Source organism: Diadema antillarum, unplaced genomic scaffold, assembly GCF_040938485.1.
Source record: "Diadema antillarum isolate AM-2024a unplaced genomic scaffold, OU_Dant_1.0 scf00000201, whole genome shotgun sequence".
NCBI lineage: Eukaryota > Metazoa > Echinodermata > Echinoidea > Diadematoida > Diadematidae > Diadema > Diadema antillarum.
The window spans coordinates 2,700,224-2,725,136 of record NW_027271090.1 but is presented as its reverse complement, the minus strand read 5'-3'; the positions used below and the strand labels follow the sequence as shown (position 1 = coordinate 2,725,136).

Below are 24,913 nucleotides of genomic sequence, written 5' to 3'. Positions count from 1 at the left end.
CAAATATTCCCATTGAGGTTAGTAAGCGTTAGAAAATAACTATCGTAATTACTGGCCTTACAATTTTTGTTATCTTTACAAGCCGGCAGAAAATCGTAAATCTTATCAAAGAAAATTTACTGTTTATTACATAAGTTTCTTTTTGTGACAAAGTTTGTTTGAAAATATACATCTCCTCTGATTTAAATTTTAAAGGGGATGGCTAGTAACCGATCAGTGGGAATCAGTAGGAATACTGAGGGATGATTGTTCCAATCTTTGTGGGATTCATTTAAGAGTACATTACATATCTACTGTTGTGTGAAAAGTATTTGCTTCAGAACGGTCTCATATTCAAGTAATGTGCAGATTAATGCACCGTCACTGACCAGGGACGCTAACCTGGAAACATTAAACTGCACATTACTTGAATATGAGACCATTCTGAAGCAAAAAAAAATTCACACAACAATAGATATATGATGTACTCCTAAATGAATCCCACAAGGATTGGAGCAATCACCCTCCAGCATTCCCACTGATTCCCGCTGTTCAGTTACTAGCCTTCCCCTTTAAATCATTCTGTTGTGACATTTTTTTCCCCTCCAGCTGGGCCGTGACACTGTCTAATGAAATACAACACATCACAAAGGGAAACTTTTTTCATTATTAGAATAACTTACACTGCCCGTAAAACATATACGCATCCAAAATATTTCCAAAATATGGATATTAATGGAGTATATGAATATAAGAACGACCCAAGTCCATGGAAGACCATTTCGAGTAAACTAAAAAAACTTCATATCTCTTTTATTTGTCCAATAATATTCTATTTAGCTGTGATGGGAAGGCAACATTGTATATACAAATTAGAATATATATTGTTATGACAATTAACATTTACATTAATTGTGGAGAGGCCATTTTGTGTGGTGGACTTGGGTCGTTCTTTGATTCATATACATGATATTCTGCTATAGAGATGAGAGAAGGATGAGAGAGGGCGCTATAATATGAATGTAAGAATGACCCAAGTCCTTCATTCTTACATTAATATAAGATTTAACTCATTCATTTCAAGCACTTCCGGGGGTAATTAGGAGTTATCATTTGTACACAAGATGAGTCCATGCATAAGCTACAATTTCCCATGTCAAACTGAATTTGGCCAAAAATTGGACTTGGGTCGTCCTTATATTCAGGTCTTCATATGATACCTTGTGCACAAAACAAATGGAGAACTGCTCAACACCTCCGTCACATAGAGTTGCTGATTTGCCATACTCTCCAAAGTTTACCAGTTCATACTTTTGTTTTTCTTTTTGGTACACCATGAATTTAACCACTTTCTCCATTCTGATTGTTTGGCATCCCTTATGAAAAGGAAACAGAAACTGGCCTACCTTATATAACAATTATGCATTGTTTCGATTCGGTATTCATGTATTCACACACATTATACTATGTAATGTAATTTCATTCATGTTTGAACATAAAAGCCTGGTATTCTAAGTTAGCATTATGCACTGAAGAAAAGAAATGTTAAAGAAACATTCATAAAGGTACTCAGTTTTCATAATTCAAGCTGCATTGCTTTCTACATATAAATGATAACATCAACAGGGAATTACGAAAATAAAGGCAGCTGCTCATACTGACAAAGACAACTAGGCCTAGATGTCAACACCCTGACTTCATCGGAATAAATTACACAAACACGGAATATAGATTGAGGTAACAGTCAATTGAAGAATCGAGGCTCAATTGAGAAATATTAGTCTGAATAGTTATGTCTTCAAAGAAGTTGCTAAGAGTTCGTTTCTTTGTCGCCATTGATAATCATCGGGACATTCCATGTAGCCATGTTGAAAACAGCCACACACAAACGGCGCAGACAGCTGCGAAGGGCGAGAGGGTTGCGTGCGCGCCGTTTCCTGTCGGGCTTGTCGCGGGCTGCTCGGTCGAGAACGATGGGGCGAAAGGCCAATTCCCACAGCGCGGGAAGTTGTCGGGAGCGGGAGGAAGATCGGCGTCTGTTCCCACGTGGACCAACAGCCCCATTCCGATCTGTGAGTGAAAGCGAATAATATCAGAGTCAGAAGATCACAAAGTCATCGCACTTCACTTCAATTAACACACGAGGAGCCGACTTTGTTCATGCCGCAGATTTACCATTGTCAAGAATTGTGCATCGTCGAAATGTTGTTTTCATCATTAGAATATATAATTTCCATTAGAATCATCCCATAGTCACAATGAAAAAGAGAACATATGCAATTTGTATATTATAAGATATTATATAAATGTTGATAATCACAATGTAAGCAATAACAACAATCATTGCAATAATGGCCCACGTAAAATTCCCAATACCTCTATCATGCTTTGGTATAAACTTTATGGGGTCATGAAAATCATCTTTACTCCTCTATCATAATAGTCCATTATACATGATATTATGATACTGTCATTGCAATAATCACAGTTCTTTCCATTGTCAATGTTACACCAACCGGTGGTTTAATAAAAAAGTATGTCAATATACGTGAATTATTTTAAGGATCAAGCAAAAAACTGCCTTTTTCGAAATACTACAATAATGATATACTCACTGCCACATGAAACTCGAGATGACAGTGGAAGAACCACCAGCCTGGGTTGTCTGCTACGAACTGGACGATGGTGTAACCACCGTCTGGAACGATGACGGTGTCTTTGATGGGAGGGCGGTCCAAATTTCTTACTATCAGACCTAAAGGATGATAATGTTTTGATACATCATACAAATAACAAATCACAGATTGCCGGAATAAAACTGCCTGATGAAAATGTCTATGGTATGTACAGCTGCTTTTATGATTCTCGCTGAGCATCGTTTGAATTCGGAAATAGAAATCAAGGTCAGGCTGCAATGTTAAGTTTTTACTGTTCAGCTAATGGTTACCGTTCATTTGTGTGTGTGTGTGTGTGTGTGTGTGTGAGAGTGTGAGTGTGTGTGTGTGCGTGTGTTTGTGTGTGATAAAAACACGTATAATAACGGGTCAGATAAGAGACTTCAGAATTCGACGGCGGCGCAGATGACTGGGATGCCTTTACTTCTCAAGCAGTCCTTGACTTCATGCGTCAAATAAGTATTATCACTATTTACAATCATTCATTTAAATATTTTCTTAAATCGCGACAAGGATATGTGGGGCGGACGGAGACCCGGAGAGATGCCTTCACCACATTTGTAAGCACGGCCATGATTAGTAATTAGAATGACAGCTATCATGATAAATGTGTGTATACTTTTATCCATCTGTGAGACTTTATGTGTCTTATTCTGGTTTGCTGGTTCGGTTTGCTTATGCATTTCTTGATAGTATCCCAAACATTGACGTTCTGATTAAATTGAATTGTATGATCACCTGCTTTGTCAAGCTCAATGACCTCCTCAATACTGATGCCAGTGCCGTTCAATCTGTCCTGGCCAACGACATGGAAGGAATAGCCGTGCATATGGAACGGGTGACTGGCATCAAACGTAACGCCCTCATCGATGAGAATCAGCTCCACTGTCTGTAGGTTTAAAAAAAAAGACATTAAACATCGAAATATCAGTCATGTCATTGTTTAAAGGCAGCCGATCGTCATCCCTTATGGTACGTAAACTCCGAACGACCGAAGTTTGTGCATGCAATTGCGCAATGCCAGACTCGGTGCTATATCCATAAACGTGTGGGACAATGCTGTCACTGAGACACGTGTGTGTGTGTGTGTGCGTGTGTGTGTACGCATCATACACAAACATTGTCACCGCGAGCTGCGGTGATTGGAGGAGAGAGGCCAGAAGACGCGTGGCTCTTTCGGCCTCTCTTCATGCGCATGCGCACTGAGAGTGTGCGTCCATTCGGAAGCTCTCGTGGCTCGCTCGGACAGCTATTTTGGATTAGGAGATTTGTAGCACAGAGCTCTTGTAGTCTAGCGTGTTGTTCGCTGACCCATTGAGCCAGCGCTTTTCTCATTCGGGGGTCACTACATTTTTGATACAGAATGGGGGAGGCAGCGTGCTGCGTTCGTCTCCGTGCCGCACAAACCACTCTCCACGATTGAGTGCCTTTAAGGGAAACGGATGCAGGATTTTAGAGGGCGCTGTTGAATGTACCCATCTACACTACACACATCTGCCATGTTCCGAACGTTCGAATAAAACCGATTAGTAACAATGATTCGTCTCCTGATTCGGCCACTGTCCCTGGCTTGTCCCTCCTTCTACATACGGATCCGGCAAAGACAAATGAGGTTTAAGGTTACTAAACTGAACGCGTTGCGCCATGTCAACATTATTATGTGGACTATGTACAGCCCATGTCGCTATACCCTCATCAACTTTTCAAGTGGATCGAAGAGTGGGTTGTAACCCAAGGAAACAGCCGATGTAGCTGAGTAAAAACGTAAATGTCAACTGGCATAACGATTGTTATAGGAAAGTCCATAAACTTGAGATGTTTTAGTTCAAGTATCTCATGTTTCTTTTGACGCAGACAGAAAAAAAGTATGACCTCATTTCGAAATTTTCAGCAACAACTTCTTTTACATTATTATCAATGATCAGGTCTTATTAGCCTCTTCAGTATTACCACTGTTCTACCAGAGTGCCCTCCCATTATTATTACCCCAGTGTTCAGTTCAGTTCAGTTCAGTTCAGTTTTTATTTCTGCATTTCAAAATCAATACAAATCAACAAATCAACAAGATACTTACATAGTCATTTACACAGCTAATATTCGTAACGTTTGGATCTTACATACATTTTCTTTTTTTTTTTTTCAAGAACGAATATCATATATGAAAGGAAGCAATAGGAAATGATAAAAATGAAATGCAGGGGACCATCATCATAAGCTAAGCTTGACGAGGATGATGGCCCCAGGTAAAGAGATACATAAAGAAAATCTTGCCACTCACTGAGTGGGGGGTAATTGTGCAATGGGCTCAACGAAGAGATACATAAAGAAAATCTTGCCACTCACTGAGTGGGAAGTAATTGTGCGAAGGGCGTGCGGTGCAGTGCGGTGTGCATTGTGTTGGGATGAATCTTGGTTTGTACGTTGAGTGTTATTTTGTGTATCAGTGTGATGAGGTGAATGTTACTTCAGTTATGGCCGTGAACTCATTGTTTAGGGTGTTTGTTGACCAGGTGGTATGAATATTTATGTGTCAGAAGTATACTGGATTATGAGGGTGTTTTTTAGTTCTCGTTTGAAAATGTTCAACGACGTACGTTGTTTTAAATTAGGGGGTAAAGAATTCCAAATATCTGGTCCATTGTGCTTTAATGATTTTTGAGCTAAAATGATTCTGGGGTTTTCGAGATGGTAATCGGACGACTGACGTGTTGGATATGAATGAACGGTGAAATTTGGAGTGAAGAAGCCATCAAAAATTTTTGGAAGACAATTAAATGTATATTTATACATAAAAACAGCAGTTTGAAAGGTGTGAAGATCCTCAATTTTCAATGTTTTTAGTTGACGAAATAGGGGATTGGATGGGGATAAGTAACGGGAATTGGTAATCAAACGTACAGCACGTTTTTGGAGAGTAAAAATTGGATTAATTTTAGTTGAGCCACAGTTTCCCCAAGCGATATTGCAGTATGTGATATGTGGTAAGATCAATGCATTGTATAGAATAGTCAGGGAATTTTGAGAAATGAAGTTTTTCAGTCGATATAAAATTCCTACAGTTCTTGAGACAGACGTGTGGATATTATGAATGTGATCGTTCCAAGTTAAACTCGAGTCAATTGTGATTCCTAAGAATTTAGTAAATCTTACTTCAGTTAAAGATAATCCATCAATATTGATATTATAACTGCTGTTAATGTTCTGTGAAGCAGTAGGTTTGAAACGTATAAAATTTGTTTTAGAGACATTAAGGGATAATTTATTACATATAAACCATCGGGAGACTTTGTCTATTTCCGTGTTCAGAGTATTAAACAGAGTTTCAAGGTTCTCATGAGAGTAAAAAATATTAGTATCATCCGCAAAAAGTATAAATCTAAGAGTTTTTGATGTATTTATTATATCATTAATATATACAAGGAACAGTAGGGGGCCAAGAATTGATCCCTGGGGAACACCACATACAATATTAAAATTCGGAGATTTAGATGACTTAAATAGTACATATTGCTTTCTGTTGGATAAATAATCAATAATCCAAGAAAGTGCTAGACCACGAATACCATATCTTTTTAATTTGTAAATTAATATATCATGATCTATGGTATCAAAAGCCTTTGATAAATCCATGAAAATTCCTATAAAATGTTTTTTATTTGCAAAAGATTCAGTAATCTTATCTTATCTGTTGCCAGGTGCCCGTTTATACAACTGGCCGAGAGGGACATGGTGGGTAAAAACATCTTGTCCAAGGACGTAAGTACTGGGCAGGAATCGAACTCGCGTCATCCAACTGGAAGTCAGGAGTCTTATCCACACTTTATGCCACAGCGCCCCCTCCTTTAGAACAAACAGACCGACCACAAGACAATCAAACATCCTTTCCGAAATCCTCACCACCTTACCTGCTCTCTACTCAAAACACACACACACACACACACACAGACACACACAAACAGACAGGCAGTTAAGAGTCAAGAAAAAAGACAAAAAGACAGACAGACACGACATGCACGGTTAGAGTTTATTCCGAAGGTTCTTTAGTCCGAAAGTTTGTTATTCCGTAATTTCGTTATTCCGAAGGTTCGTTAATCAGAAAATGTAATATGGTTTGTTATTCCGAAGGTTCATTCATCCGAAAATGAAATAAGGTTCGTTATTCTGAAGTCTCGTTAATCCGAAAATGAAACAAAGCTCGTTATTTTGAAGGTCCGTTACGGACCCTATTTCATTTTCGGATCAACGAACCTTCGGAATAACGAACACTATTTCATTTTCAGATTAACGATCGAACCTTAGGAATAACGAACCTTCGGAATAACGCCACAAAATGTTCGGATTAACGAACCTCTAGGTATAGGGAATTTATGTGTTTCGGAATAACGAATCTTGGGAATAAGCACCCACATGCACAGTGGGGGGGGGGGGGGTGTCTTGCCATACCTTGTGTGAACTTAGACGTTGAAACTGCGCCATATTATGTAGAAGGTTATTGGTCTAAGGCCATCACTAGTTGCAGGATTCTATTTATATGCGCACATTCATCTCTCTTAATTCATAATTGTGTTTACAGTCAAAACAGCCTTCTTACCTGCAATAAAGAATTGACTGTCAACCTGTGTCAATAGCAAATCACTGTCATCGAGATAAGCCGTCCAGACCCGTCGTTTGCGGCCACAGTCCAAGATGGAGGTATACATGACTGTTCAAATAATTATGTTGAATGTGGACAATATCCCTGATTACACATCTTGACGCCCTCATTTATTACTACAATATTTGCGCAAATCCTCACCACTTATGTTATGATCATGATTATAGCCTTTAAAGGGGAGCTCCATCGTTTCAGTGCGTATGAAGGTGAAAGCAATATCATAGCATAATTATGGATGGCAGCCGAAATCAGTATAACGAACGCTCCGTACCTGACCGAGCTGGACTGTGATGACATGGGTACACTCACAGTACTCCTCTGTGCACCTCTCGGCCATGTTCAGCACATCGCTCGCCTCACACAGATCTTCAGCAGGGATGTCAGCCGACTGTGTGAGGGGCGGGGCCGGAGCGAACTTGAACGACACGTGGTTCAGCTGGGGTGAATAGAGATGGTGCGTCGATGAAATGTCCTCGATGGGATACAGAATCGGGTCGTGGAAGTTGTAATTGTTGACCTGCAAAGTAGAGGACGAAAAAAAAAATCAAACAGTTTCCATTAGAGCGATAAAGAAATGGTCTAACCGAGAATCAGTAAATCATGAGTGCTTTGTATAGTTTAAAAAACAGGACAGATATAAAACAGATATTTAAAGTTGCGGTGGTTTTTTCTTTATTTTACGAATAAGTCATATGCAACAGGCAAATTGCGAGTGAAAACTGTTCCGTGACTTAAATAGTCATGTACAAACCCATCAGAGCCACATAATATCTTTAAAGATGATGCGTATTGTACGTGACCTATTCAAGAGATTAACTTAGGGAGATGAATAAATACGAGGGAGAAGAGTAGTGTTCTAAAGTCCACTCTAAACCTGTCATACATCAAATGAAAATCTAGATAACAATAGTGAAGAGACCTCTCTTGAGTAGACCGGTTGATGAACATATTAAATATTTGATGCGATATGCCCTTCTGAACATTGGGTCTTCTTAATTCTTCTTCTTTCTTAAAAACCTGCAAACTTTAATAGAATAGCTTATTACTATACGTCAGAAAGGACGAAACACACATATTATTTTTGAATTATATGTTAGTAATTACTGGTCTATCGACAACATTTAAGAATATAATTTCTGAAGTTTGCAAAGACAATTACGATACAATAATGCGGTTAGGTAGTTTCATGCCAAAAGGAACATCTGGCTATTCGAAAGCGGAGCAGAGCACATCTGTTACGTAACGCCACCCGAACTTTCCGTTTGTGGAGGAGAGATCTTGCTACAGATTAACGAAAATTGAAAAATACACCTTTATTATTTTTTACCATCGATGAATAATTATGCCATCACAGATTTATTCGTGTTTGTGTGTCGGGAGCAAAACCACTCCAAATAAACACGCATACACGCATCTGTGAATTTCTTGATCTTACTGATGGGACGGTATTGGCGACGCCTTCATGCATTGACATGAATCAATATTGTATATACCACGAGAACATACACATTTGTTTGGTCGATTTTCTTAACAAGTTTTGGTTTAACAGGGGGACTTACCTTATAAAAGTCAAATGCGATGTAATGCGTGACCTTGTTTTCCTGTGGTATAACTTCGTTATCTGAAGTCAATAAGGAGAAGAAAGAGAAAGATGGGAGAATAAAGACAGAGATAGAGAAGATCATGAGCGTTTTTTTTTTTTTTTTTTTTACGAAGGGTTGTGATACTTTTTATCAGATAGCACTCAGATGGGTTTTAACTTGCAGTTAGCACCAATTAAAAACAAACGAACACAACAAACAACTCATAATTTTGCAGACAAATTATCAAACAAAGAAGCATGCATATGAACCAACCAACCTATTGACACCATTTCATCTATAGTGTAGACAGTTTCCGACGCGGGTTCGTTTAGATTCTGCAATATGATGCCGTCTCTGTCGAAATCCTCTGGCTCTCTTGGGTCTTCATTGGGGGCGCCCTCGTATCGGATTACTGCCAATTCCTGGACGAACTTGGCGTCCGCTAAGCCCTTGACTCGCAGCCAGTAATTTCCCGGAACTTCGTTCGCATCGAGGACGAAGTCAAACCTATATACCATAAATCAATCAGAAATTCCATGACGTTTAATGACATGAATTGCAACTACAATCTGTAAAATGTTTTGCAGCTCTTTTTTGTTTCACTTGTCTCATCTCAGCTAGTTGAGAGTTGTTTGTTTGCAGACTGTTCGGTGTGTAGAAAAATAGTTTCCAGTATCCAGAATGTGTTCTACATTGGCTTCATGGATGAGGAGAATACCAACAACATGAATTTCCGTGTGTTATTGCGATACTGATGGTCATCTTAGTGTAATAATAATTATATTCATGGCATTATTACATTGGCCAGTAGTGCCTCACACGTGCAATATCTGTTCATTCGATTTCAAACTTCCCACGGGCCGGGTTCCCCTTCAACGCTTACAAAGTTATGTCAAGTATATAGTTTATAATATGTGATTTTTTTCCTTGAATGCCTTCTGTGCCATAACTTTGGACAGTATGTACAACGCTGTGGGGTTTTCTGTCGGGCCTACCAATCGGCACTATACAGCAAACAAAGGGTTAAAACATAATGATAAAAGTTGTATGTACTGTAAGCAAGCAATCATTAAGTACCCGTCACAACCTGATCACAGATATTCATAGTTTATCTTGCTGTAAGACACTTGACTACTGATAGTTGTCTGATTACAAGACTAGCCTTGGAGCTACCATGGGCTAACCTTTCACCGCCGTAGATAACAAAAGCGTCAACGGGAACGGGGTGGATGTCTCCCCCATCGCTGGCAATGAGAGTTAGGTTGTGACCGTCGACGCTGATCTTGAGGGCAGCGTTGGTGATTGCATTGCTGATGACCCGGAAGCGGTAGCGATGACCCTGCCAAGATAGGTAGATCGAGCAACCCATGTGGTTATCTAACATCGTGGGACCCTCTAGAACATTCATGGTCGACTTTTCATTCATGTCTCCACTCAATGTTTCTATTGTCTTTATTTTTGCATTTTTTCTTTTAGGTTTTTTTTAGGCACCATACCACATTCACTCTACTCGAAAGATAGCTAAGAAATGTACAGATATTGGTGATGATAAAGCTTATTGTATACAGATAATTATTACCCGAAATGTCGCAGACGAGTTCATACTAAAATGTCATAATCATTGTTTTCCATCGCAAGAAGCTTCCCACTTCATAACGTTTGATGACCATTGCCACATGGAGCAGTCCTGTCTATTTGCATGATTACGTCGATCTGTTGATATGTTGGCTTTCGTACTGCTATACATGAGTGCTGATATGAGCAGCTGTAGTACAACATGCTTGAACAGCAGATACATGCGCACAAAGATTGTGAATAAAGAGTTTGTTTATCCAGGTTCCTAAGAATGACTAAACAGATGGTATACGGAAGTGCAAACACGTTTAACAGAATAGACGGTATCCCCAATTAAACCGCCGTTTATTCGGTAAACTCCAAATCCTCGAGAGAGACTTTGTACATTGCAAACATTCTAAAGATCACCGATTCTCTGAAGGGGTAATCAAATTTGTTCATGCACCTAACATTATTTACTGAGGACACATTACGTCGGTCTGTCATCCTATTCGAACATTATAACATTCGTGGGATAGTGTTTTTATGTAACAATCATTATCGCAGTGCGGGAATGGGTACAAATGATCACATATCAACAAGCTCTGTATAATCATAGACTTCGGATGACGCTACTCCACCTCATGATCTAATGTCTGAAAGATAAGTTTACCATTTCTTGCCAAATACACATACTCTAAATAGAGAACTGAATATATCATAAAGAAATACTACTTCTCAATGCTGCAGGGCATGCTGTGCCTTTTCATTGCAGACTGAAGCGTGTAGAACAACACCAGTCTCTGCTTTGATATATCTTAATGCATACCCATTTTGCTAGCTGTGAAGTTAGATATTTCGTCATTGCTTGCTTTGTGTCTGCTTGTTTGTTAATGTTTTAATTCTCTTTCAAACTGATTGTTTATAAACAAAATCATATCTATTATAGTTTTCTTTTTTGTGTACACTTTGTGATGTATATTGAAGCAGGACTTCCTTGTAAAGCAGAGACTTGTGGCTCTGAAAGGAACTTGATCTGCTTATAACGAAGTTGCAAGTTTGACAGTGTGATTCAGGTTTTCTTTTAACCATTTTGAACACGCATGATTATTTTTGAATTGCAATTACTTCTTTGCGCAGAATGATCACAACTATTGGGATTAACAATCGTGAGACCTAGTATGTGGGGAGTAACTTTTGTGAAATTTGGAGGCAACTGGGAAAATTCAGGCTATTACAGCGGAAAATGAAAACAACAACAACAACAACAACAACGAAACCTGATTTGTATAAAGCGTAAACCTCCTCTAGCGCCTGGTTATTACCTCATGAAATTTTCCTGAGGTCTCTGGATAACGGATGGACAATCTTGACTGGACTGAGGCCAGAGTATTGCTGATAATATGGTCATCAAAACGACATCACCAAAAGTACAGAGTGATTAAAATTGGAATGAATAAGGTAATAAAAACAAACTCGACACCTTTTAGAAAACAAAATTTGAAAGCCCGAATCAAGTTCACGAGTCGGGACCTCGTAATTTGATTGCAGAAATGTCAAGTTCCACCGCACATTAAGTAAACTGTCTACCCGTTAAGAGCTTTAATTAAAAAAAAAACGAAATTGGGTGCTCTCTGACGTCATTGTATTCATTACACCTTTGATCGCGCAAAAATAAAATTGCTTGCTGTTTATATTGAATTGAATGACTGATAGACACACACACACACACAAAATGGAATCATTTAATTTGAATGACAAGTTTACGCATATGTTCGGCATAGACTTGAAATTCGATGGGAAATCCGTTGCTATATCCTAAGATATGAGCCTACCTGTCTGACGTGGAATATTTCCCTAGCCGTGAACAACGTGGTATTCGTCTCGTCGTCGAAGAAGGCGGCGCGACGACCTTTGCCGTTGATCAACACCGATTCCGGTTTGTTGCTGCCGTTGTCGAAGTGATGAGCGGCGAATTTGTCCAAAGTCGGCGAATCCAGCCAGTCATGGACGAGCAGTACGTGTTCAGGTAAGTCATGGTCGAACAGATCACTGTGCGGATCAGCCTGAACACATGAACACAAAATCAATGACGCAATATATCTATACTCCGTTGGTCATTTCATTTCATTCATTATTTCTGCATTGTACAAATCAACAAATCACTTGATATTAATGTACAAATTGATTCATCATTTACCATAGCTACTTAGCACAAGAGAGGTAAAGAAATCATCGTGAGAGAATAAAGATATACAAAATAAAAAATGATAAACCAACGTTCAGAAGGATCCGCTGTGAAGCCAAGCTTACAATTTCTTGAACTTGTTTCCACAGATCCTTTTGGTATTTGACAGTCTACAGATAAACAAAAGTGTATAATATACAATTTTAAGTGGGTACAGAACGTTTCCCCATTACACAGGTCATACAATAACGTAAAAGAAATATGTATGACGTGATAGTTTTTTTTTTTTTTTAATTATAAACTACGAGTTAATGAACCCTTTAATGACGGATAAATCACTTGCAGGATTCTAAACCAAAACAGTTTTCGAGCTCTCTTAACTGTTAGCAATTCAAATTGGTGCAGATATCGCCTATGCTATGCCTGGTCCAACGGAACTTCATGTAGGAATACATTAGAGAGCGACATCACTGCGACAGCACTGCGACAGGACGGCTACAAACAGAATGGTATCGAGGATGTCGTCGAGAAAACAAAGTGTAAAGTCTGTAAGATCCTGAAACGCAAAGGTGAGGCATGGAACATGCGACCACGGAAATCTTCAGGACATCCAATCTCAATCAATAGATGGAATGATTGCCAACAATTGAATCTCTGCAGAAGAAACCAGAAAATGCTGTCGAATCATCTTCGTCGCGCGTGGAGGAGACATCATTGGAGTGGCGGTAAACAGTTAATCGGAGCTTGCTCAAACATGGTTACCGAGCACGACGATTGACTAAACAATGTCCACTCCTGGTTGCCCTCCTGGAAAGAACACCGCTTTTCACAGTGTGAAACACAATGTGAACACATTGTGAACACAGTGTGAAATCTCTCCACACTGTTAAATCCGACGTTTTCTGTGAACACATTGAGAATCATCAATTCACAGAGTGAAAGAGAACATTACTATGTGAACTTTATGGAATGTGAACTCTCTGTAAAAGGAAAAAAAACTTCACAGTGGTGTAAAATCATCTTCACACTGTTAAATTCAAGTGTTTTTACATAGTCGACTATGTGAACAAGTTTTGAACACACTGTTGGCCACTGTGTTCTTTCAGGCAAGGTGTTAGCCATAGAGTTGCTCGTTTTTCCTGGGCTAGGGAGTACGGAATGCGTCATCCTGAACCGGGATGGCGACATGTTGTCATCAAGGACGAGAGTCACTAAAGCCTTGAAAGCACAGATGGAAGACAACGAGTTCGTTGATTACTCGGGAAGAACCTTTATTGGCGACTGAATCAACGAGACGACCTAAGGTGGTAGGTAGGCCTACTCAGTGATAATTATGGGCCGGCATCCATTAGTGATTAGGGAGGGGGAAAAGCGGCACTGGTGGTTCCGGAATGAAACGTCAACACCGTTGTGTATACATGGATATCTTCGAGTACCACTGCCTTCTGCATACAAGACGAGTGTATATACAAACACAATTTCCAATGACGGACGGCAACTCTAAAGCGCACAAGGCCGCTGCAGCAAGGGATTTCCTTGAGGCAGACGTCGTGGAGCAGTCGTCATGGCCATCTTGCTCGCCAGAAATGAACCCTAATATATAGGAGCATACATGTCCAAGACCGAGCTATTAGAAGCAGATATGCTATTCCTCAATCTGTGCAGACGTGACAGACGCTCTGATTGGAAAAATGAGATGCTATAATGGTTAATGACGTGGTCAATAGCTAGTTTACAGCACGCCACGAAGTCTGCAGGCTTTGAAACGTGCCAGGGATGGACATAAACGCTATATTGTGACTGAAGTGACTGAAGTGATAACAATGATTCAACTTTGATGGAAATTGTCTGATAAAATAGCCAAAATATATGATATGAAAAATTGACAGAGAGTAAAACGAACTGTGTCCTGATCCTTAATATAGTGTCTCTTGTTGTCATTGTCCTTTTATGCTCCGTACGACAACAACCTACAGCTCACAATGATTAGGCAAACCACTGTCGAATGTACATCAACTCTTTAAATTTAAAATATTAGTGTAATTACAATGTTGAAAAGATATTCCCCATTTATTATACACAGACACACACAGACACACACACACACACACACATATATATATATATATATATATATACATATACGTAGGTATGTGGGTTTGTTTTGTTGTTGTTTTTTCATCAAGCAGGAGCTAGCATTTTGGGGTTAATTATCGGCTGGTTTGGGGTGTGGGTTTAGTGTTGTTTGTCAAATAGTAACAGCGCAGATCTCACGACCAATTTGCCAATCGGCAGAATTGGAATTTTGAATACACTTCACCACTTGTCCATACAGCAAACAGTCGGCAAAGGACCTATGTATTATTGTAACAATCGTCTACCCCACTATACATACAGCAAACAGAGTCATGAATTCAAACGTCACCTGTGCTGGTTCCCTGACAATAAGCGCGCCGAACACTCCATCGGCCCGATGCATTCCAGAGTGCCCGTGCCACCAGTGCGTGCCCCGATGTTCCGCGACCATCTCGTAGGTGAAGCTGGTGAACTCCGTTATGGGACACTGCGTCACCATGGAAACCCCATCCATGTAGGGCGTGTTCCTCTGGGGGAAACCGTGCCAGTGAATGCTTGCGCCCTCACCGTTTATCATGTGGTTGTAGACGTTCACCTCGATGGTATCTCCTTTGCATACCTGATTATTGCAATACGATCAAAACCACAGATAAGTACGCTACGCTAAGAGGTTTCTCATTAAATCTCACCAAAAAAAAAAAATCATAAGCCTGAATCCTCACCTCAGCCAGTACTGTACAGTCCCTTTAACGTGAGTTGATAACTTTGTCATTGCCCCTGCTTCTTAACTTTTTCTGTCTGTATGCAACATTGTTGAAAACTCATCTGTTTACACAACCTAAATTATGTTGCTGTTGTTGTTGCTATCGTTATCGTAATATGTACATGATGTTGTATCTTATTTTTACGTTGCATTTATTAGTTTTTCCCCGATTTGACGCGCTTAGAAACATCAGTATTAAGCGCTATATAAATGTTATTCATTTTTTTTTCAAACATCAATTTGGTATCATTTACTTTCTAAACTTATTGACTTATTTTTCTTTTATTCTAAGCTCGGTATAGACCGGACATGCATGTGCGTGATATTACCTCAACAGCGGGTCCTGGGAACATCCTATTGACGACGGTAATCGGTCGCGGAACACCGTTCAGGGGAATGCATTGGGGTCGAGAGCAATCGGTCAGGTTTGAGGGACACCCGTAGCAGGCCTTCGACATAGAGTAGTACCACTCCAGACTGAAGTTATACCGGCAGTGTTTTGGTGCTGGTGGCCATTCACACTCTCTGGTGCATTCATGGTCTGCCGAGCCGCCGACTGCGGCAGCTGTGAGGCGAGGGAGGTTAAAATGTATTATGAATCATAGGTCTGGATAATTTATATTTTTAATGCAGTAATCAAAGAAAATCTAAAGTCTTATTCATAACCATACAACAGGGAAGTATCACTTTATGCAGGAATAAAAGAGTGAAAGAAACAAACGCATGAACAAATGTTTGGACACTGGAAACGCCGGTGTAGTGCATTGGTGTCTGGACCTAGTCCTTAATTACTCAGAGAACAGATCAAACCGGTTAACAAAATTTACCAAAGTATTACGTGAAGACCTCTCTGAGCTAGGCTTTCTTAAAGGAGTTCTCGCTTTCGTAACATAAGATTAGATATATAAGAATATGGTAAAGGGTCTTAATGTAAGACAGAGTGGAGACATCTCAGATAGATAGATATATAGATAGGATGGATAGGTATATTGATAGATATTGATAGATGTGTGTGTGTGTGTGTGTGTGTTTGGGTTTTGATGTCTCTTTCACTTTGATATCGTTTTATACATTTAAGATACGCATGTATAAGTACAGTAAGCATAATTCTTTATACAATTTTTGCAATTGCAATTTTACAATAGAACAATTGCTACCGTTTACCACAGAATAGTAGAGCACTAACTTGTTAATTATACTTCCATGCCCCAGGTGGGGCCATTCAAGAGTAGAATTATTCACTGTCATTGTCATTGCTATAGGCTTAGTCTATAGGAAGAATAGTGATACATTGGAGATACGTTTGTACGTGTATGGCAGGAAGTGTTTCCGTAGAGGCATGGGAACACTATTAAACGTAGAATGATATTCTGGTGCTGCCATATGTATAAAGGACAATCATTTGTTGATGTCATGCGCCTCCTGCTTGATGTGCTTCCGTTTTCCGGCTTATTTCTTTCTTTTTTTTGTTTCGTTCTGTTTTATTTTAGGCATTGTTGGACTACAATAATGCGATGAGATAGAAATACTCGTATTCACAGACTTGTCTGATTGATTTAAAAGCTTATTTGACAACTTTATCAACCTTTCTTTTAATAGCGTGTAGAACAGCCCATTTCGTTCTTAAAGAATAAAGTTCAGCAGAGTATATTGGGGGCCCTGCAACACATATTTTTATACAAGTTAATTAAAACATTGGTCATATAGTAATACACATTATGGTAAAAAAGAAAATAAATGATTTTTTACATTTTTACATCCTATTGCGGATCCTTTGGTTCATATTCTTGATTTGCCAACGTTATCAAGTGGGTTGTATCCGGAACTAAAAAAATTAAATAGCTGCAATGATACCTGTATCTAAGAATGGAGATAGTTTCGATATCAGCAATTATATGGGTGCATTTATGTATCTTCCCGTTTGTCGAATCTTTTTTGATAAACCTTATCTAAAAGAACAAGGATTTTTTTTCTGGAAGATGTTTTGAGTCTACAGGTTATCAGTTTGGTGGGGGAAAAATACCACCTGTCATGCCCTTTTGAAACGTGTTGACAAAGCAGCAAATGGTTTAGATTATCGCACACATTAATAAACAAGTATCCTCCTGAACTTCCCCAAGGCCTTCGACACCACAAACATTGATAACGTAATACTTTTTAATCTTTTAATCTATGGTATACATAAGTAACGTGGGATGCCTTCGGGTCGTTAATGGGATATAATTGTAACTCATTTAAAACTATACAGTCATCGCTAAACAGTCGTATACTTCAACATGACAGAATGCATTTGTATAGTGCCACAATTTAGGCCTATTGGCATTATGATATGGATCCGATACTATCTTTTTGTACTTCGTCTAAGGCGTTATCATTCATACTCTCCGAAGAATTTATGCAATATTCTCATACTCTCAGAAGATATCTCGCGCAAACGGTTAGACTATGAGTTATAGAACAAGTATGTGAGTGGACACGAGCGATATTGAAATTTCTGTGAATATCCAGAAAACTTGAAAGTACTCTCTAGTAATACATTCGAGGATTTGAATATGGATATTTGTTTTTGGTGATATACTGTCCAAGAAAGTGGTTCACCTGAATATTTCTTAGGAATTTGATATTAATATCGTCCGAGGGTTTATTTCACTTTAATAATATAGAAGTCAATGGCTGACAAAAGATATGTTAAGTCCATGGTGATCAACTGTTGTTTTTCTGCTGAAGGAGAGGGGCCCATTAGTTTCAAAACCATTGATAATTTTTTTTTTTACTCTCATTCTGACTATCACTGAAGCATCGATAATAATGTGATAGAGTTATAAGCTGAGCAAATGTTTTTGCCAATGTACTATTGGGTTTTTTTCCTCCCTCTATCTCTTTCTGTTCGGAAATCCGACCACTTCGGTTCCTGATCAAAGTGGCCAATGTCCTGAGTTCCCATGACCTAGTTGTTTGACCGCCAAGTTGGATCGTTGTGAGGAATTGAAGGTCCGGCAAGGTACCTCTACTACATTGTGCGATTAGGTGAAGTAAGATACATTATATAATCCATCATCCCTACATTAATTTTGATGTTAGCTTTGCTGTTATAAGGACATTTCTATTTCTTACGTGTATACGCGTAGGCCTACTATCAGACTAGGAAACATCATACATAAAATGTTGGCTGGCAAAATGGTACAAGTTAACAGAGGTCTATACACTATGACAATATCTCGTTACATGCTGTTTCTCACTGAATACCAGTACAATAATTGTCTCAAGAATTTGGAACTGCAAAATCCGTTTGCGAAAAGAAGGTTCTGCTACATGTAATATCCTACCTCTTTGCAAGTAGAAAACAAATATACAAACTAATAAACTTTTGACACCAGTTCTTTTAAAAGACATTGTGTGGTATAAGACATGTCAAGACAATCATTGTTGTAAGCCTAATCCATTTGTTCATTTTTGTTTGTCCCTTGCTTCGTCGATTGTCGATCTGGCTATAATATACCTATAGTGGTTAAAATGAACTTTGAAATGTTTGTGGCTGTTGTTTCTAGTTACGTCCCCCCCCCTCTCTCTCACTCTCTTTGTAATTCCTTCTTTATGACCTTCCTTCTCCTATCCATTATCAGTATCTACTCGTATATCATTTCATTACCTTTCCGCTTTTATTTCTTTGTCTTCCTTTTTTTTCTGAATCACCTATAAAAAGCAGAGTCTCCATTCAAGCGCTCGGTCTTCCTATACGCAGACAAGGTCATCGGCATGATTATTTCAAGAAACGATTCATTTGCTCACAAACAAAACAGTGTGCCAGTAGCTGTGACAATTGCTGAATGAACTGTACCAAATGAAAAACAAAAATGTTCCTACCGTCGGAAGACTGTGCCAGACTCAGTAGCAGCATGCACGGGAACACCAAGAGAACGCAGAACAAGAGACACGAAACCAGCGCTGGATCTTTTAGCCATTGTCTTCTATAATAGCGGATTAACTCCTGATGAAATGAATCTCTTCCTTCTATCGGTCTGGAAAGATACAGATTTATACCAACTGGAGGTAAACTCTCTAAAAAGTGGAGAATACGCGCCGAAGTGAACTTCCGTCAAACCGGCCTGGTTTAGCCGATGGGATGAATTGAAAGCTTGGAACCCGGCCTTTTGTTTTATAGTGTACCGCGTGTAAATTTTGGGGGAAAAACGGATGGAGGTAATCTGCTTGATTAGAATGAAATGGTCGGTCCGCAAAACGAAATCCCTACGCGATAAGAAGCTGTTTGACAAGAGAAGAGTGAACACCAAGAGACGAGTGAGAGGTGGACGCTCGAATAATAGATTTCCAAACGCACATACACAATGCATAACCCAAAGAGCGCCCCACTCCACAAACAAGAAGTATATACAAAGTAATCCCGATTATTCAACGTTAAAGGGGAAGGCTAGTAACTGATCAGTGGGAATCAGTGGGAATGCTGGGGATGATTGTTCCAATCCTTATGGGATTCATTCAAGAGTTCATTGTATATCTATTGTTGTGTGAAAATGATTTGCTTCAGAACGGTCTCATATTCAAGTAATGTGCAGATTAATGCTCCGTCACTGACCAGGGACGCTAACCTGGAAGCATTAAACTGCACATTACTTGAATATGAGACCATTCTGAAGCAAATCATTTTTAACACAACAATAGATATACAATGAACTCTTGAATAAATCCCATAAGGATTGGAACAATCATCTCCCAGCATTTCCACTGATTCCCACTGATCAGTTACTAGCCTTCCCCTTTAAGGAGCAGGCTGGATGAAAGATATCAAATTACGTTGTGCATGCGCACCGCGTCAAGAGGTGTGAGTACAACTTGGCATAATTTTGTTGGACTTGGTTCGCTTTGTTCGCTGTTGTTGGGTAGTTTCTCTCCAAACTGTTAAGAATTTGTGCACTTTGGCCCAGTTGCGGAGGGTAAATGCGTAGTGTTTGATAGTTCGGTACTTTATGAGTCGTTTTCGAAGTCGTTTTTAGCTGTGAGATATAATGTTGCCCCATATTATCGTGATTCATTGTTCGACGAATGTTCTTGGTACCAGACCTACCCAATGTGTTATATGCAGTATGCGAACACAGATTGATGTCCTGATTAGACTTTAAAAGAGATCGAACTCCAAATATCACTAAAGTGTGGTTACAAAGTCAGCTGTCATTATAAATAGGAACTTCCTGTGATCATGTGATTACTCTCAGGAAGAATGAAACAAAAGCAAGGACCATTGTATCCATGAGGTAGGTCAAGGGTCACAGTATGTTAGAGGTCATGATGCGAGATTTCATGGGAGTACAGTTCGTACAGTCCGATCTCTTCTGTCCAGCGTCCATATCCGGATCTGTCTGTTATCCGGATGCGATCTCGGCTTGATTTTTTTTTTTCAATCTAATAATTACGGGAGAAAACGAAATTCCTACAGTTTATCTCTCATAAATTACATATTATTTCAAACATAATAAACATACATTTACATCTAAGTTCATCTAGGTAACAAGCATCACCGTAAGAAACATGATGAACAGAAAACGTTTCATTATTTAGGGTACCTAGGCGATTGTTCATTGAACAAATTATGAGAGAATTCTAAACGCAGACCAGCTCATGAGGACATGAAATATTCGTGCAAAATTGATAAACGACTGATGTATATCCCAGCTACCATCGGGTAGGCAGCTGCGTGTATTTAAGACACTGAATCTCCCATATCCGTCCAAATCACTTATCCGGTTGAGCGCCTGTCCCGATATGTCCGGATAGGAGAGGTCGGACTGTATCATTTGCAAAGGGCAAAATCAGTATATCAAAAACATACGAAGTAACTTTTTATTTTGAATCACTTGCAATAACTTGTTTCCATTATATATAACAGTGGAATGCACTCTTATTATCCATATAATTGAAAGGTAAAGTAAATACATTCGAGACTAAAGATAAGGATAAGTAATTATTTCGGCTTTATTGCAACTCGAGTTACCATCGCCACATACTTGACTAATCCCCCATCCAGATGTCCGTCGAATGCTGCTTTCAAGGTAGGTTGCAGCTGCAGTATTTAAACCCGTAAACAGAATAAAACTGCTGAAGGCCATGTCAGTGGTCTTGAGGTTTTTTTTTTTTTTTTTTTGGTCGTTTTTGTTATTAAGAACAAGTATTTAAGTGAAAACTTATGCTATTTCACTGAAACACATTTAGTTGTAACAAACCGAAGCAGAAAAAAATAAGTTTTATCATAAAAGTGAAATTTTATAGCCAAAAAACGGTCAAAATATGCGTTTTTGAGCGAAGTATCACAGTAAAATCAATATATGGGACTACACGGACATTGATTATACGTCTCACTATTATTCAAATATCTCAGCAGTAAAAAAAGATAATCCTCTGAATCTCTTGTATTAGTGTCCTAACATACCAATGTACAAAATTAGGTAGAAAATTTGGAAAACGATAAAGGAAATTTTGAAATATGTCATAATTTTTCATATTTTTGACAACAATTACAGTATTTTTCGATACGAACATTGATTTTTGGCGTAAAATATGAAAATTATATTTGAAATCTATTGGAAAATTGTTTTTTTATTTCAAATTTTCAATCTATCCTCTTATCACATCACATAAAACTAAAACAAAATATTTTTCAATAATTTCCATAATATCTGTGTGGCCCTATATATACAACTAAAAAAAATGCTTAAAATACCCTCAGCAGTTTACGGGTTTTAAGATGACTTTGCATCGCAGTATGCGGGTAACCAGTTTATACACACTTCATGCACATTGCATAAACACATCATGCACATTTCATATTTTATGTGCGTGTAGTTTTGGGAGCACTGTGGGTTATTGGTTTATTGTGGTTTTGCTCAAATTACATCGAGATTGGTCTTTTTTCACATTCTGTACAAAAAAAAAGTTTTGTAGAGATCTGTTTATAGGTTTGTAGACCTGTAAGCTAGAACATGACTACATTACCTCTTTTAAATGGATATTAGGCCTATGTGCTCTATGCTGTTTGTTTGCTGTTAGTCCACAAGACTCTTATCATTTTTTTTTTTTTAATTTGATGCGGTTTTGGAAGAAAGGTTATTTTCAGTTGTCTGGACATTACGCGCCTCGACAATCATTGAATCGAAGCCAACAAAAACATTGACTTGAATAGTAGAGTTTTTAATCCACGCTTGAACTCATGTACTCATTTTCATTATCACTTAAACATCAGCTGACAAACTTCTTCTGCTTTATATATTTCTGTAATTGTTGCTGGTTACGGGATAGCGTATCAAAAGCATTTTTATCTTCCTCTGAATTATCTTCCTAAAATCCTATATTAATATTGTCGTGTATAACGTGATACTTAAGGGGGGTGGGGGATAATCTAAACATTGTAATAGTTCGATTGTATAGAGCGATGCTGACTGAACTCTATAGAGATTATCTTCAAATCCGTAAAACAACAAAAACAAACAAACAAACAACCAAAACACTGAAGCGTGCACGAGGTTATAAGAGTAATGTTGTTATTATCAAAACGGCCGATGAACAGGATATAAGAGTGTTAAAATTTAACACTGACATCCGGAAGTCTCATTTAATGAGACCTCCATGACCTCCGGGTGATTTTCAGACTCTTACATTTGAATAATAGGTAATACTGGGTACAGAGTCTCGGATGATGAATAAGAATGTTTTCAAGATTCAAATACAAAGTCACGAGGAAAAAGTATGATGACATGGCAGCCTCACCGTAGCCATGCATGAGTGAGTGGGGGTCTCAAGGAAGGAGAACAGAAAAAAAATCACGCATTAATTCTACACAGGTGAACTTGTTAAACAAGCTCTGTTGTAATAGAATCACGTTGCTACATTCCTGAATTACGTGAAACTCCTATGTCATTATCCTTGTTCACTTTAATTTGTTTTGGGTGTTTCAGAGTGTTGGTTTCTCCGAAATAGGACCATAATAAATCTTACAAATATAAACATGGAGTTGTCGATTTATTTAGTACATGGTGTGAAATTATGAAAATCTAGAATTCCCCATTAAACGGTGCCTTTAAAAGAAGCGATCATAACAGCTTGTGAGCTAGTGACCCGATTCTGGGGCAAGTTTAGGAGTACGCGGCGGATATTTCGTGCTTCCTTACATAGCTTGTCTCAATGGGATTTAATGTTTACATTGCTCAGGGCAGAGAGTTGATGGTCGTATTGCTGGATGTCACAATGGCCGAATGAGATTTCGTCGGTCTTTCGGTTGGGTATTGGTTCGGCAACAACTGCTGTACTTTTGCATTTTGCTGCTATCATGCAATGATTATTCAACTCATCAGACTTTCTTTAGTCCGAGCTTTCGCTGTCAGTCAGCTTGCTCTCAGAAAACTCTTATATCGATTGAAAATATCGATTGAAAACGTTCCAAAAGATAGATCAATTGCAACTTGCTATCAATCGCAAGATTCCATTGCTAGACGGGAGCTTTGCAATTAATAATTATGGCAAGTTGCAATATTGATTTGCAAACTTAATTGCACGTTTCACTCTTCTTGCAACAACCCCTAAAAATTTCGTGGAGCCTGACGTCATTGAAACAGGTTCAAAATATACATGGTATACGGCCTGATATGCTACCAAGAGGCATAGTTGATAACAGAAGGCCGTATGTGACAATTGATGAATGTCGTGGTAAATCCATGTGACTAATTTGATACTAGTACGGAACTTCTTTGTTTTGTTTTGTATTGTTACCTGATGGTAGTTCCAAGTGCTGAGGATAAAATTAAGGTCATGGAGTACAAAGAAGTCGACCATACAATCCAATGACAAAAACATGTCTATGATAACAATAACAATAGCAGCAGTAATGATAACAATGACAATATGGTCATAGTGATATGAGTTTCGCACGTTTGTCAGTACATTTGATAGCTAGCTATAGGGTTCATTGAATTGAGCAACAGTCCTCGAGCGCAGCATAGACGTGATGATCACGTGACTACAGTTATTGTTTTAAACTGAGTGAACGTGTATGTTTTACAAATTCCAGTTGAAGAAGTGTTTATTGAAATGAGGTTAAGGGTAATCCGAAAGCTCCAAAATGAATTTGAATGTTTTTAATAAAACACAAACTTCAATCAGTCCATCTTTTCCAAAAAGAGCACCCCGTGTATATATATATATATATATATATGCACCAAGTCACATTTTTTGGGGCAAACTCCGAACCTTTATTCTGTATATAATTAAGTACCCTAAAATTCAAATGACATTCATACATTGCAATCCGCCAAATTAATTTCTCACAAATAGCACAAAATGTATTATCATACAAAACGAAAATTATACAAAACATAAATTAGATGAAACTTCATCGGAATTTGCAAAAGTTTGTATCGGTAAACACAAGGTCTGTAT

At 38.6% G+C, this 24,913-nt stretch overlaps 1 protein-coding gene across 1 annotated transcript; it reads right to left on the bottom strand.

Moving 5' to 3' along the window:
• Positions 1–1,486: 1,486 nt before the first annotated feature.
• Positions 1,487–19,773, bottom strand: LOC139723881 (uncharacterized). The gene is made up of 11 exons (XM_071635090.1): positions 19,337–19,773; positions 15,802–16,037; positions 15,059–15,328; positions 12,281–12,511; positions 10,076–10,230; positions 9,169–9,398; positions 8,868–8,929; positions 7,580–7,825; positions 3,393–3,543; positions 2,595–2,734; positions 1,487–2,049 (listed from the first exon to the last, which is right to left on the bottom strand). The coding sequence occupies exons 1-11, from the start codon at positions 19,368–19,370 to the stop codon at positions 1,822–1,824; spliced, it is 1,983 nt and encodes a 660-aa protein (XP_071491191.1). The 5' UTR covers positions 19,371–19,773; the 3' UTR covers positions 1,487–1,821.
• Positions 19,774–24,913: the final 5,140 nt, after the last annotated feature.

What these genes read in the sequence shown, in the direction of transcription:
- LOC139723881 (XM_071635090.1), bottom strand. Translation starts at nt 19,370, where the DNA reads ATGCTGCTACTGAGTCTGGCACAGTCTTCCGACG. An exon ending in TCTGGCACAGTCTTCCGACG is followed by an intron (nt 16,038 to 19,336) that starts GTAGGAACATTT and finishes CTCGCCTCACAG; the next exon opens with CTGCCGCAGTCGGCGGCTCG. An exon ending in TCGCATTTGACTTTTATAAG is followed by an intron (nt 7,826 to 8,867) that starts GTAAGTCCCCCT and finishes TCTACTTTGCAG; the next exon opens with GTCAACAATTACAACTTCCA.